The sequence below is a fragment of the Schistocerca cancellata genome, chromosome 9 (assembly GCF_023864275.1).
Source record: "Schistocerca cancellata isolate TAMUIC-IGC-003103 chromosome 9, iqSchCanc2.1, whole genome shotgun sequence".
NCBI lineage: Eukaryota > Metazoa > Arthropoda > Insecta > Orthoptera > Acrididae > Schistocerca > Schistocerca cancellata.
This window is the reverse complement of record NC_064634.1, coordinates 353,326,129-353,341,461: the sequence shown is the minus strand read 5'-3', so window position 1 is coordinate 353,341,461 and position 15,333 is coordinate 353,326,129. Positions and strand designations below refer to the sequence as shown.

The following is a 15,333-nucleotide window of genomic DNA, read 5'->3' as shown; positions in this document are numbered from 1 at the left end:
TACAAGATTAGGTGTGATCCACACCTCATATGACTTCCAATCAGTTCACTTACCCAATAACTCAATGAAATATTTTGTCATCTAATCTGACTTTTACATCAATCAATTAAGAAGATTTTCACTGTCCCTACATCACAGGATGTTTGTAAGATAGTTTAGACTTCACTAGCCCTTTTCTGTCCCACTCTTCTCTAATTGGCTGCAACAATTTGTTTCCTCCTGTAGGTTATTAGTAACTAATATGGCTTACAAGCTTTGGCAATAGTGTTTCCACCTACACTGATGGTAAAAATTGTGTCACCAAGAAGGAGTTGTGCAACATAAATAAAAGTTGGTAGGCATGTTTCTGCACCTGACAGATGATTTCCATTCAAATTTCGCACCAATCGCATAAGAGTGGAGCTACTACCACCACTATGAGGATGCAAATCAGGTTTGCTTTAAATACACACTGTAACAGTCATGAGTTTTATTTATGTGAAATTGTACGGGGAGAGTTTGTGTTAGTCAAGAATGTCTTTAAGGTAAAAAAGAAGGCATTATCAACACCTCATTAAGTTTGAACAAGTTTGTGCAATAGGGCTATGAGAAGCTGGATGTTCCTTCTGCAATACTGCAGGAAGACTTGGCATGAATGTAATCGCTTACATGATTGCTGGCAGGAGTGGTCATGGGAAGGTATGGTCTCAAGAAGACCGTGCTCTGAACAGCCACACGGTACTAACAAGATAAAAGATCCGTCATGTTCGACATATGGCTGTGATGCACTGTACTATGTCTACTGCAGCAATTCGAGCAGCAGTTGGCACCAAATAGATACAATGAACTGTTACAAATGGATTACTTTGATGACAATTGCGAGCCAGACACCCTGTAGCGTACATTCCACTAAACCCAAACCATCGCCATTTGAGACTTCAGTGGATTTAAGTGAGAGATCAAAACAATGGTTCTGTCTCAGTGCCAGTGATGGCCATTTTTTGGTTAGGAGGAGACCAGTTGAGGGCTTGCAACCAACTTTTATGTATGCTAGACTCATTGGGCCTACACCTGGAGTTATGGCCTAGGTGCGATTTCGTATGACAGCAGGAGCACTCTTAGTTATTGTATGCACCATGAATGCACAATTGTACATCAATCTGATGATTCAACCTGCTGTGCTGCCATTCATGAACAACGTTCCTGGGGGTGTTTTCCAACTGAACAACGCTCACCCCCATACCGCTGTAGTAACTTTACATTCTTTACAGGGTGTTGACAGAGCCTTGGCCTGCTCAACACCAGATCTGTCTCTAATTAAGCACATAAGGATCATCATTGGACAACAACTTCAGCATAAATCACAAACAGCATTAACCCTCCTTGTATTGACCAACAAGTGCAACAGACATGGACGTTTACATGCTTGTATTCAATATTCTAGCAGTTATGCTGGTTATTAATGTACCAGCATTTCACATTTGCAATGGCTTATCCGGCACTTAATTAACCTATGATCTTGGATTAAGCACTTAAATATGTTACCCAGACAAATGTATTCATTACTCTACATTAATTATCTTTTAGTGTTGAATATTTTTTTTTTGGGCTTATTCTGCTACTTTAGCTTTTCTCCCCCACTCTTGCAACCTTTTGTAGATAACTCATCCAATGTAGCATTTTATCCACAGCTGAAAGCAACAATGCTAAAACTAAACTATTTAATCTGATCAGTTTTATTCTGTTTTCAAAGCATATCTCATCACGATGACCACCTTACACAAGCTAACTCAGAGCTATGAGTTAGGTGTAATCCCCATGCAGGAATCTGGAAAGTAGTAAGTGGTAAAGTTCAATGTTCAAAGAGAAACGAGGTACCAGACATTAAATAGTCTAATGCCTAGGGGTCTTCTATGGTTTCATTTAGGGAGAAAAATATTGATTATAATGGAAACATGGTTAGTTTGGAAATCGTGGCACCTGTCTGCCTCCTGTGCAGATATCACTCCTAAGAGCTATTATGCATAGCTACTCAAGCTGGTGCCACTAATGTGCACTTCGAACAACTGTTCAGCATCATGCTCAGCCTCATCTTACAGCTGCTGTTAGGCATGTCAACATGGGGTGCCTTACTGATGGCGAAGGGCATGGCTAACATTGCAGTGATGCCAGCTGAGTCTATCAACAGATCAGGTTTCACTAGGCACGGCCTGAACCTCATTAGGTGTGGGAAGGAACAAGAGTGGCAGGACGTTTACAGTGCTGATAACATAGATTACAAATATAATGCTTTCCTTAACACATTTCTCATGTTCTTTGAAAGTTGCTTTCCATTACAACATTCTAAACAGGGTACTAACAGCAAAAGGCAGCCTGGGTCGCTGACTAGTGGAATAAGGGTATCATGTAGAAGTGGGAATTATATCAAAATGTTAGAAATAGTCACAATCAAGCAACAGAAGACCATTACAACAGTACTGTAAGGTGCTTAAAAATGTTATCAGGAAGGTAAAGAGTATGTGGTATGCAAATAGAATAGCTACACTTCACATGATAAAATACAAACCATTTGGTCAGTTGTGAAGGAAGTGTCTGGTCAGCAGCACAAGGTGGATGATATGAAGTCAATTCACAGTAAAAATATTTCTGTTACTGATAAGTCAGATATATGTACAGTATTTAACAGTCACTTTCTGAGCATTGCTGCTGAATTAAATAAAAACTTAGTTTCTATTGGGGATCATATAACTCTCTTGGAAAATGCCTTCCGAGATTGATACCTGGAATACTCCTCTGTAATACTGACCAAGAGGAGACTGAAGCACTGAAACTAAGGACTCTGGTGGTTATGATGGAGTGCCCAGCATAATATTAAAGTACTGTGCTGCACATGTTAGCCCAGTACTTAGCCATATTGGTAACTTTTCCTTTAAGAATGGTCAGTTTTCTGAATGATTAAAATACTCCGTAGTAAAGCCACTTTATAAAAAGGCAGAAAGGAACAATGTAGACTATTCTAGACCTATTTCTATGGCATCACTGTTTGCTAAAGTTATTGATAAGGCTGTGTGTGTGTAAGGATAATCGATCATTTTATTTCACATAATTTACAATCAAAAGTACAGTTCAGTTTTAGAAGTGGTTTAACAACTGAAAATACTATATATTTCTTTTCTCTGTGATGCACTGGATGGATAAACAAAAGGTTTCAAACGCTAGGCATTGTTTTGGATTTAACAAAGGCATTTGTGTTGATCACAAAATATTGCTCCAAAAGTTGGACCATCACGGAATACGGGGAGTAGCTCACAAATGGTTCACATCTTTCTTAAACAACAAACAGCAAAAGTCATTATTCACAAGGTTGAGAATGGCTATGATGTGATGTCTGAATGGAGCACGGTTAAATGTGGGGTGCCCCAGGGATCAGTGCTGGGCCACTCCAGTTCCTTATTTATATAACTGATATGCCCTCCAGTATTACAGGTAATTCTAAAATATTTCTGTTTGTTGATGAATCTAGTTTGGTACTAAAGAATGTTGTGTGGAACATTGGCTCTGTTTCAAACTACACAGTTCATGACATAAGCTTGTAGAAAATAAACTGACACTAAATGGCAGCAAGGCTCAGTTTTTACAGTTTCTAACAAACAATTCAACAAAACCTGACGTTAATTTCACAGAATGGGTATATGATAAGTGAAACGAACAGTTCAAATCTGTAAGTGTCCAGATAGATCATAAACTTTCATGGAAAGCCCACATTCAGGATTTTGTTCGAAGACTTAACACTGCCATTTTTACTATCCGAACGGTACATCAAGTAAGTGACAGTTTGACACGAAAAGTAGTCTACTTGCTTCATTTGCTTATGGCGGACGGAATTATACTTTGGGATAACTCTTACCATGTTCAAAGTATATTTCAGGTTCAGAAACAGGCAGTTCAGGCAGTAAATGGTGTAAGTTCACCAACTTCTTGTCGACTTCTGCTCATTAGTCTGGGTATTCTGGCATTGGCCTCCCAATACATACATTCTTTACTGTCGTTTCTTGTTAATAATACCACCTTATTCCCAAGACTTAGCAGCTTTCACTCAGTTAATACTAAGCAGAAATCCAATCTGCATTTGGATTGCACTTTCTGGACTTTTGTGCAGAAAGGTGTACTGCTGCAGCCACTTTCAATAAGCTACCACAAGCATTCAAGAATCTTAGTGGTAATACAAGCACTTTCAAAACGAAATTTAAGGTTTTCCTCATGGGTCACTCCTCCTATTCTGTCGAGGAGTTCCTTGAAAAATTAAAGTGATTCTCATGTTATATTTTTGATTGTGTTTACATGAACAGAACAAGTCGTGTAAAATAAAACAAAACAAAATAAAAATGTTGGTGTGACACACACACACACACACACACACACACACACACACACACACACACGTTGCAGTTGCTAGTGAAACCAACAAGTTACACTATGGAGCAATGAAATTGGCAGCTGGAAAACCAACTCTTGTTCTCACACCAGACCTCAATCATTGGAAATGTCAATTGTTCAGGCCTTCACAGGGGTCCCGAGGCAAACATAGCAAAATTTGCTATCTAAGAATGCTGCCTGCTAGATCTACATCTACATAAGTACTCTGCAAACCACCATTAGGTACCTAGTTCTACAACTGGTCATTTACTTTCCTGTTCTATTCTCAAATGAAGTGAGGGAAAAACTACTGCCTAGATGCTTCCATATGTGCTGTGACTTCTCTTCATGTCTTTGCAGTCCTTGACACAATACGTATGCTGGTACAACACAACTGCTCTGCAGCTTATCACAAATGCCAGTTCTCTAAACTTTCTCAATAGTGTTTCATGAACAGATAATTGTTTTCCCTCCAAGGATGACACAGTGACAAATGTCCTCCAAAAATGTTGAATTCAGTGATACTTATTTTTCCACTAACACTTTTCGTTAGTAGAAGAGATGTGTTTCACAGTAGCAAAAATTAACAAGTGATTATAGCTCTTAAGGTATGCATTTTAGAATGTTTACTACACTTTTCTCCTCAGTTTTGGTCTGAAATTGAGAAAGTTTGTTGGTGGAGTTTTGGTTCAGTTTGTGTATAGGGCGAGGTGCCTATCTTTTGCACCTCAAATTACTTTTGACACACTAAAGGCATTTGTAATCTGTTTTCATCTAGATGTACAGTGACGATGGACTCACGGGAGAAGTGGTTGGGGCAATGCTTTCTCACAATTTCATTAAAAAATCAAGATACAGGCATCATCTTTGTTTCTTCAAATGGAGCTATGTACCGTATTTACTCGAATCTAAGACGCACTTTTTTTCCGGTTTTTGTAATCCAAAAGACCGCCTGCGGCTTAGAATCGAGTGCAAAGCAAGCGGAAGTTCTGAAAAATGTTGATAGGTGCCGCCACAACTAACTTCTGCCGTCGAATATATGTAGCGCTACACAGGCATCCTTTGTAGGCACAAAGATAAATACTGGCGCCAAAACCTCTGCGTCAGTAAATAAAATTAAAAAAAAAAAAAAAATTGGAAGACGAGTATTTTTCTCCGCCCGAGTTTCGACCACTGCATTTTCATACATTATCCAACGAAGTAAATACAAATTCTGTATTGTTCATCTTCGAATTTCAATGCACTACGAAAATCCGACTGGTAATACTGGGATTTTTGTCAATATGGCCAACTCTACGTTCTGAATTTTTTCCTACCTGTGAGAAGAGATGGTTGCTAATAGGAACCTGATGAAATGTGAATCACATGCAGTATTCTCTTCACCACAAGAATAATACGAATATAAACATTTTGCCATGTATTTTTTCGTGTTTGCTTCTATCTCATTTAAATCCTGTCTGCCAAATAAACTACGAAACTAGAGTGAGACAACAGTAAACGCGGAAGAATATACGTATCGTGTCATGTTTATATTCGTATTACTCTTATGCCTAATAGTGATACAGTCAGAAATGAAGCACGGCAACTGACTAGATTTTTAAATCTAAGATGACTAATTTCTGTGCAGAATTTGATGTACTAAAGAAGCGGCCGCAAAGATTTTCAAACGGAGAAAAATTTTCGCCAAACTCTCGTTCAGAACATGTTATATCATACGCAGTCTATTATTTGGTTCTTGTTGATCATTATCAAAGAAAGCAGCAGTGTAAGCAACAACAAATACCAGTGTCTTGGCATTGTTTCGCTAATGTGACGATTCCTCTCTTTTTTTAATTGTAGGTGGCGGTAGCGCGCACAAAAGCAAGCCATGCCGCGAGCAGCGACAGGCCGTAAACACGCACTGTCAGAATGCGACAAACAATGCATGACACAGTATAGTAATGCATTTTCAGCTTAGAGTGACTGACGTAAACACCTATAACATTGAAAACGGCACTTATCAGATCAAAGCAAAATAAGCAATCGATTCAAACCAGACGAAGCACGTGAAAAAGGAAGGGTATCCGTATAAATACGGATGGAGCGCCTGACGCATAGCAATGGCTACCTGGTAAAGCTTAACTGCTAAGCTTTCGACTCGAACCAAACTACTGTAGCTGTATCGTCATTCATTCGACCTAAATTGTGTCTCATATTACAATGGACCAACTTTGTTTCGATTTGGAGGTGCGGCCTAAAACTTTTCTCTCCCCTTGAATTTCGAGTCTCAAATTTCAGGTGCGGCTTAGATTTGGGAATTTTTTTCCCCCCTTATTTCGAGTCTCATATTTCAGGTGCGGCTTAGATTCGAGTGCGGCTTAGATTCGAGTAAATACGGTATCTGCCAGAATAGCAGATATCAATGACACACATTAACTGATTTAACTATTCAGTAGATTAACAAGAAGTCATCAAATAAAAACACACTGAATATAGGGATTTGTGTGTTGTTGTTACAGCTGCTGAATGGTATGTCACCTAGAAGTTTTCCACCATTCTCCAAGAACTTGAACTGCCGAGACAAGAGATGTTATTTTTGTAATACCCTTAATGTTATTTTTATAATACTCTTAACTGAAACCTGCACTGTCAAGACAAGATTATACCATCAGTTGTGAGTCACTATTTGGAAAAGTTAACTGATATGCAGTGGAACCATTGTCTACATGTATCAGGTTTATTACAAGGAACACGATAATTCATTTACAGTGTGTTGCTTGAAAACATCCACATAAACAACTAGTAATGCATAGATCATTTTTAGGAATCGAGTGCCATTTACTAGTGAAGTAATTGATTCATGATGGATATCATCAAAACTCATCAAGAGTTGAACTGTACACAGAATGATTTCCAGGTAGATACTGTCCAACTCAACCAACCTTCCTAATACCAGCAACTTAGTAAGACTGCAACTCCTGTGCCATGAAAATGCATATGAAAGAGTATGAGTACGGAGTTTTTATGATGGCACTGTTATATAAACATTATCGGACTTCTTGCTGTGTCAGTTCAGGGCGAAACCTCGAACTTCGAGGATTTCCACCATCACCATAGTCAGGAGCAACTCACAGCCAAAATCGTTACAGTGGCCTTACATAGTCCAAAGACAGCTTCTCAGTGGTCGATAGTCATGACACGCTGTTGCATATGATGTCAATGCCTGCATTGGTGGTGCCACTGCTTCCACCATAGCATAAATATTGTGATGGACATACAGGGCTCTTCTCTGCACTGAGAGATCATTCCCACACACTGCTAAAATTATATGTGCTGGTTTTCTCACAAATTTCTGCAACCTCTTTAATTAAAGAGTCGCAGTATGTGGGAGCCTGGGACAAAATTTGTTTTGACAAACATTATTTTATGTTTGTTTGTGAGACTGTGCTCAGCAACTGCAGATTTCTCCAGTTCACAATTTTTAATATGCCACTGATATTCAGCACAGCCATATTTACAAGGGATGTTGTAAATTCTAAGAATCCTGAGTCCAAGACTGTCCTTAACAGGACATAACATCTGCTTTGTCTTCTAAGGAGGTCGGAAAATAGATCTGATAACTCTTCTTCCCAGGGCTCTGCCTATTTTACTGGATATAAAGCCACAGAAGGGAAGGATGTAATCGGTGATTCGTCATGCGAGTGTTCAACACGTTCACGTTTCCTTTTCTTGAAGAATGCTGATATAATATCACGTGAGCCACAGCCATTCTTTAGGAACACATACTTCAGGTGATTGACTTCAGAATTCAAATGTCTTCATTAGGAACAGTTTTGCTCTGTATACTACTGTATTTAAAGCCACTCTCTTCTGGACTGTGCACTCAGATATATATCAAGTGAGGGTTAGCTTGTGGTACACTGAGTGGCCAAAATGTCCATCCAACTCTTTGTATCAGAACATCTAAAAACGTCAGCCTTCCCTCTTTCTCTGTCTTGATGGTGAACTGGATGTTTGGGTGCATGCTATTCGTATGTTCCTGGAAGTGCTGAGAGTTTCTACGCCATGAAGCCAGACCATAAATATGTCATCAACAATAAAATGATTGATGAAGATGAGCTGAATTTAATGCATGTTCCTCAAAATGTTCCACAAAAAGGTGGCCACTGCTGAAGAAAACAGAAGACCCATAGCTATTCCGTCCACCATTTCATAAAATTTACTGCTCCATAATTAGTAGGTGGTTGTCGTAACATGTCGGAACAACTTCATTGTTTCAGGAGGAAAATGCTCTGCCAACAGTTTCAATGTGTTCTACACAGGAAGTTTTGTAAATAATGAAACCACATCCAGGCTGACTAAAATACAGGGATATTACAAATGATTGAAGCGATTTCACAGCTCTACAATAACTTTATTATTTGAGATATTTTCACAATGCTTTGCACACACATACAAAAACTCAAAAAGTTTTTTTAGGCATTCACAAATGTTCGATATGTGCCCCTTTAATGATTCGGCAGACATCAAACCAATAATCAAGTTCCTCCCACACTCGGCGCAGCATGTCCCCATCAATGAGTTCGAAAGCATCGTTGATGCGAGCTCGCAGTCTGGCACATTTCTTGGTAGAGGAGGTTTAAACACTGAATCTTTCACATAACCCCACAGAAAGAAATCGCATGGGGTTAAGTCAAGAGAGCGTGGAGGTCATGACATGAATTGCTGATCATGATCTCCACCACGACCGATCCATCGGTTTTCCAATCTCCTGTTTAAGAAATGCCGAACATCATGATGGAAGTGCGGTGGAGCACCATCCTGTTGAAAGATGAAGTAGGCGCTGTCGGTCTCCAGTTGTGGCATGAGCCAATTTTCCAGTATGTCCAGATATTCGTGTCCTGTAAAGTTTTTTTCGCAGAAGAAAAAGGGGCCGTAAACTTTAAACCATGAGATTGCACAAAACACGTTAACTTTTGGTGAATTGCGAATTTGCTACACGAATGCGTGAGGATTCTCTACCGCCCAGATTCGCACATTGTGTCTGTTCACTTCACCATTAAGAAAAAATGTTGCTTCATCACTGAAAACAAGTTTTGCACTGAACGCATCCTCTTCCATGAGCTGTTGCAACCGCGCCGAAAATTCATAGCGTTTGACTTTGTCATCAGGTGTCAGGGCTTGTAGCAATTGTAAACGGTAAGGCTTCTGTTTTAGTCTTTTCCGTAAGATTTTCCAAACCGTCGGCTGGGGTACGTTTAGCTCCCTGCTTGCTTTAATCGTCGACTTCCGCGGGCTACGCGTGAAACTTGCCCGCACGCGTTCAACCGTTTCTTCGCTCACTGCAGGCCGACCCGTTGATTTCCCCTTACAGAGGCATCCAGAAGCTTTAAACTGCGCATACCATCGCCGAATGGAGTTAGCAGTTGGTGGATCTTTGTTGAACTTCGTCCTGAAGTGTCGTTGCACTGTTATGACTGACTGATGTGAGTGCATTTCAAGCACGACATACGCTTTCTCGGCTCCTGTCGCCATTTTGTCTCACTGTGCTCTCGAGTGCTCTGGTGGCAGAAACCTGAAGTGCGGCTTCAGCCGAACAAAACTTTATGAGTTTTTCTACGTATCTGTAGTGTGTCATGACCATATGTCAATGAATGGAGCTACAGTGAATTTATGAAATCGCTTCAATCATTTGTAATAGACCTGTATTATTTGGGCCAATGCTAATCTGTTTAATTTTCTCAATGAACATGTGAGAGTTTTTAATGTTATGTCCACAACGGCCAACTATCCGAGTCATTGACTTATTTAAATACTTGACCAGCTGGTAGTTCGAAAAACCAAAGGCGCTAACAACTGGCCTCGATGGAATACCATTCCTTGTGGACTTTTAGGTAATCTGTACAGCCTGGGAGGTCTATGAGCCGTGCTCTGAGATTTTTGATGACATCCTCCAACATACTAGAATTTTTCAGGAGCTGCACAGTTTTTCTGTTGTATGACAGAATTGAGTTCTATTTCAGGCATTTGTACATCTGAGGGAATACTGCTACCAACGAAACTGCTAAAGAAGCACTTCTTCCAATAAATCTACATATCAATTTCCATCAAATATAAAGAGAGGTTGGCATCAGCCGAAGAAACATTCTGTGTATACTTCATAGATATTAATACTCTGTATTTCCCTACAGCAAGCGTTACATGTCAGTGATTTTCAAATCTGATTTTGAATACTGTTAGCTGGTTGTCCAGTAAGACAATAAGTATTCTTGACTGGTTGACACAAAAGAAGAAAAGGTAAATTTTAGAAGCACTAATTACAGGTCAACAGGAAACACACTGGCTTTGTCAAAGTTTAATCAAGACGGCAGAATGTGAATGTGTGATATGGCATAATAAGACAGCACATGATCAGTCCTTATTTTATTGATGGTACATTGAACGGGGAAAACAAACAAACATTCTTTGATAAACACTTTGTCGCTGTTAGAAAATGTGCCCTCGAGAGCTCATCAAATGATGATGATCCAACATGATTGATGCCCTGCCCGTAATTCTTTCAGTAGCAAGAGATTCTTTAGACTGCTTATTTCCAAGCTAGAGGGTGTGATGAGGCAGTCCTATTCAGAGATATCCAGCATGATTTTCTGACTGACCTACTACATCCAGCCTCATGTAAAGAATGTGGCCTACAAGGAGATCCCAAATGCTGAGGAAGAAAGTATTAGAGTTTAATATCCTGTTGACTGTGTGGTCATTAGAGTCAGAGCACAAGTTCGGATTATGAAAGGATGGGGAAGGAACTTACTTGCGCCTCTTTCAGGGAAATCATCCTGGCATTTTCCTGGAGCAATTTACGGAGATCACGGAAAACCAGCCCAATGAGGATTTGAATCTATGTCCTCCCAAACGCAAGTCGTGTGCTAAGCACTGTGTCAGCTTGTTAGGCCTAATGACTGTGGAGGACATGAAAGAATGAATTACTGCTGCATTAAGCAATTACTCCACATATGCTGAGAGCTGTGAGTTCTTCAATGGTTGCAGTGTTGTGCGAAGTGTCATGATGCAAATAGTTCTCACTTTGAATGTACTCCCTAGAAAATTTAGGAACAGAAATATGAGAGCACAATATAATGTCTTCAGTGTTTTTGTTCAGAATGTTTGATTTCATTTATTTCATGAATTATTTCAATGTATGACTCACTGGTGCTGCGCAAACGATGTAACACATGTAAAACAAATGGAAGAAATAATTTAATTTTCATTCAAAATAATAAATTTATCCCACATACACTAATAATTTTGCCACTGACAAATATGCCAATTTGTCAGATCAGGTCTGCTACTCAGATGGCAAAAAACACAATACCACTAAAAAAATTAAATTTGATTGTTAATGAAACTGCAACAATGCATTGCTGTTTGTTTCATGAGCCTTGTGTCACAGTTTGTCTAAGCAAAAACAGATCGCAAATGTCTTTAACGGGTCAAAACACTCTCTCTCTCTCTCTCTCTCTCTCTCTCTCTCTCTCTCTCTGTGTGTGTGTGTGTGTGTGTGTGTGTGTGTGTGTGTGTGTGTGTGTGTGTGTGTGTGTGAGAGAGAGAGAGAGAGAGAGAGAGAGAGAGAGAGAGAGAGAGATATGTGAAGACACACCTACTGTAACCTGATCTAATTGTGGAAAAAGAAAAATTTGCAACAGTGAACTGCAATCTTGAAAGAAAGGAAGTGAGACAGGAAAAACACACATTTTATTGTTATATAATTGGATAGATAAAGAAAACCTATTTGCCAAGCAGCAACAAGAGAAAACACACATAACAGTTATAGAAATGCAGAAGCTTTCAGAGCCAGTGGCCCCTTCTTCTGGTGGAAGGGTTGAAGGAAAAGGAAGAGGGATAAAAGAAATGAACTAGTGAGATTTAGGAAATGGGGAAAGTTAATGGAAAAGTCCCCCAGAATCCAGGGGAGACTAACTGGACAGGATAAGAAGGAAAGACAGATTTATTGGGGGCTGCATTGGGCAAGATTTAAAAACCAGGTACCTTGAAGGTGGAAGACAGGGTAATAAGGAAAACTGTAATTGCTGACAAAATATTGTGCAAGAATTAATTTGAGCTTTTCTTTATGAGTGGATGACATGATAAAGAAAACCAAAATGGACTGTAGAAAAGGAATAGTTACTGAGGAGAAATTTTGAGCCCAAAGAAATAAACACGATTTAAACAAGGTGGGTGGCAAGAACTCAGCACATGGTGCAATGCCAGTTCCCACCTGTGGATTTCTGACAAACTGGTGTTGAAGGGGGGAGGGGGGTGGTGTTAACAATGGCAGATGGGTGAAACAGGCAATGAGGTCACAATTGTCATGTTGTAGAGCATACTCTGCAACGGGATATCATGCATTGCCACTATAAACTGCCTGTCTAAATCCATTCATTCTAAATGCTAATTTACTGTTAGTCAAACCAATGTAAAAGGCCATAAAGTGTTCACATAACAGCTGTTATATGACATGTTGTTCCTTTGATGGTATATGTTTAGCCAGTTAAGTGACTGTTATAGGTGGCGGTGGTGGGAGAGTGCATATGGCAAATCTTACAGCAGGGACAGTCACAGAGGCAGGCACAACAGAGTATGGAAATGGGTGCAGAACGAGTACACGATCTGACAAAATGGAGCTCATTTCAGGGTATGATTTTAGGAAGTCGGTGATGGACCAGGAAATCTGTTTTTGAACTAGGCTGGTGAGATAAGTATGTCTAGTGCAAGGCTGAGGTGAGAATAGTGGTGTATTGCAGTAAAGAGTCTTCATCTGAACAAATAATTTTTCGCCTGATACTAAAGCTGCATGGGAGGGAATGTCCGAGATGGAAGCATGGCAACTGTCAAAATGTAAGTGTAATTGTTTGTTTGCAGGTTTCATGTGAAAAGAAGTATTTAGCTGACCATCAGTGAGCATGAGGTCAACATCAAGGGAACTGCCATGAATTCTGAATAGAACCATGTGGAACTTAGCAATGGGAGAATGTATTTACAGATTCCAAAATGTAATGCGTCAATCTCACCTTGAGTCCATATGGCATGCATGTCATCAATGTATTTAAACCACATTAGAGGCTTAAGGCTTATGGACCCGTGTAAAGGCTGGCACAGAAAGGAGCCATCCTGGTTTCTATGACCAAGACCCTGATCTGTTTGTGTGTCTGCCTCTGAAAGTTAAAGTATTCAGTTGTGTAAGATGAGCACGAAAATGACAGGGTTGGAATCATGAGAGTACTGGTCGAGGTGATGTTCAGCAGCAGGCATGCCATATACACAGGGGATTTTAATACAGAGGGAGGTGGCATCAATGACAAAAAGCAAGTTGTATGGTGGGAGTGGGACGGGCACAGATTTTAGACAGTCTAAGGAACGACTGGTGTCTTTGATATAGTAGAAGAGTCTTTGTATTATAGGCTGCAGATGCTGATCAACCAAGGGAGATACATGTTCGGAGGGTGCTTTGAAACCAGCAACTATGGGGCAACTAGGGTGACTGGTTTAATAACTATTTTTTCTCCGGAATGAAACAACGGGCAGTGCCATACTGTTTTCAACTAGTCAAAAAACAGCAATTAGGATATCTTTTACTTACAACAAAAGAAAAATCTGCACCAATGCTAATGTCAACAGGAAATAGCATTTCAGTGACAAACAATAAATGTCAAAAGTATGAAATGTTGTTTCATCTATGCCTCATTAAAGTATTGAGAAAGACTATAAGGTCTAAGGAGGAGGAGGAGATTAGTGTTTAACGTCCCATCGACAACGAGGTCATTAGAGACGGAGCGCAAGCTCGGGTGAGGAAAGGATGGGGAAGGAAATCGGCCGTGCCCTTTCGCAGGAACCATCCCGGCATTTGCCTGAAGCGATTTAGGGAAATCACGGAAAACCTAAATCAGGATGGCCGGAGACGGGATTGAACCGTCGTCCTCCCGAATGCGAGTCCAGTGTGCTAACCACTGCGCCACCTCGCTCGGTACTATAAGGTCTAATTTTTGCAGTATATGTGGACATAACAGAAAGCTAGTAAATTTCAAATTTGCTCTTCAATTCAAATAATATTTCTACTTACCTTAATAGAGTTTTCTGATATAGATTTTTCTATTTCTGCTAGTATTTTCATTTGGTGTTCACTGGCTGCTGAAAGAAGCCTGTGATTTTTGTAAAATGCCATCAACAAGTCTATTGCTTGATTCCTTCTAAAAGGACGCACTTCAGGACTGAATGCAGCAGACACAAGAAATGGTACCAATGTCCAGTTCCCTTCCCAGAATATTTTCAAGGCCGAATCAAATAAGTTAACTTGCAGCAAACAGTCCCTGAAAATCAAGGAGTTTAAGTTAAACAAAATTTGTTTCCTAAGTGTAACACGCACACAAAAATCTGGAGTTACAAAAACAAATCAGCGAAAGTGGAAACATTACTAACTCAAAACACGTCCATGCAGAGACTAAAACAAGACAATACAACCTCTTTATTTAATTTCTCTGATGAACTTATGGCATATGTCCAAGCAAATTTACAGAAACAGAACATGGGGAAAGGATGGTAGCTGTGATTTTTCCTCCGCTTATTGACAATAGCTCCGTTTGAAATGTATGAATACATTTTCCCACAGTAATATGGCTGAATAAAAACCTCTTGGGCTTCTAACTGTATCAAGCGGTTACACATTATTGTGAGACTGACATTTAATACTGCATTTATTGGTATCATCACTACTACATGTGAGTTTCACATATGCTACAATGTGTTTAAAAAAGATCTGTCTATCCTATTTGAATTTGAGAATATGCGAATATCTTCTGATAAATGTTATTTCCTAAGAAACAAAATTATTTCCTAAGAAACTCTTTGGTACACCATTCAAGTGATGTAGATGAAAAGTGCCAAATTTCACAAGGGTCTGAATTTTTC

The 15,333-nt window shown here is 39.6% G+C and overlaps 1 protein-coding gene across 1 annotated transcript in view; it reads right to left on the bottom strand.

Moving 5' to 3' along the window:
- Positions 1 to 15,333, bottom strand: part of LOC126100986 (myb-binding protein 1A) — a 111,171-nt gene that overhangs the window by 22,166 nt on the left and 73,672 nt on the right. The window contains exon 15 of the mRNA XM_049911651.1: positions 14,489 to 14,735. Within this exon, the coding sequence (XP_049767608.1) occupies positions 14,489 to 14,735 (247 nt within the window). The remainder of the gene's footprint in view (positions 1 to 14,488; positions 14,736 to 15,333) is intronic.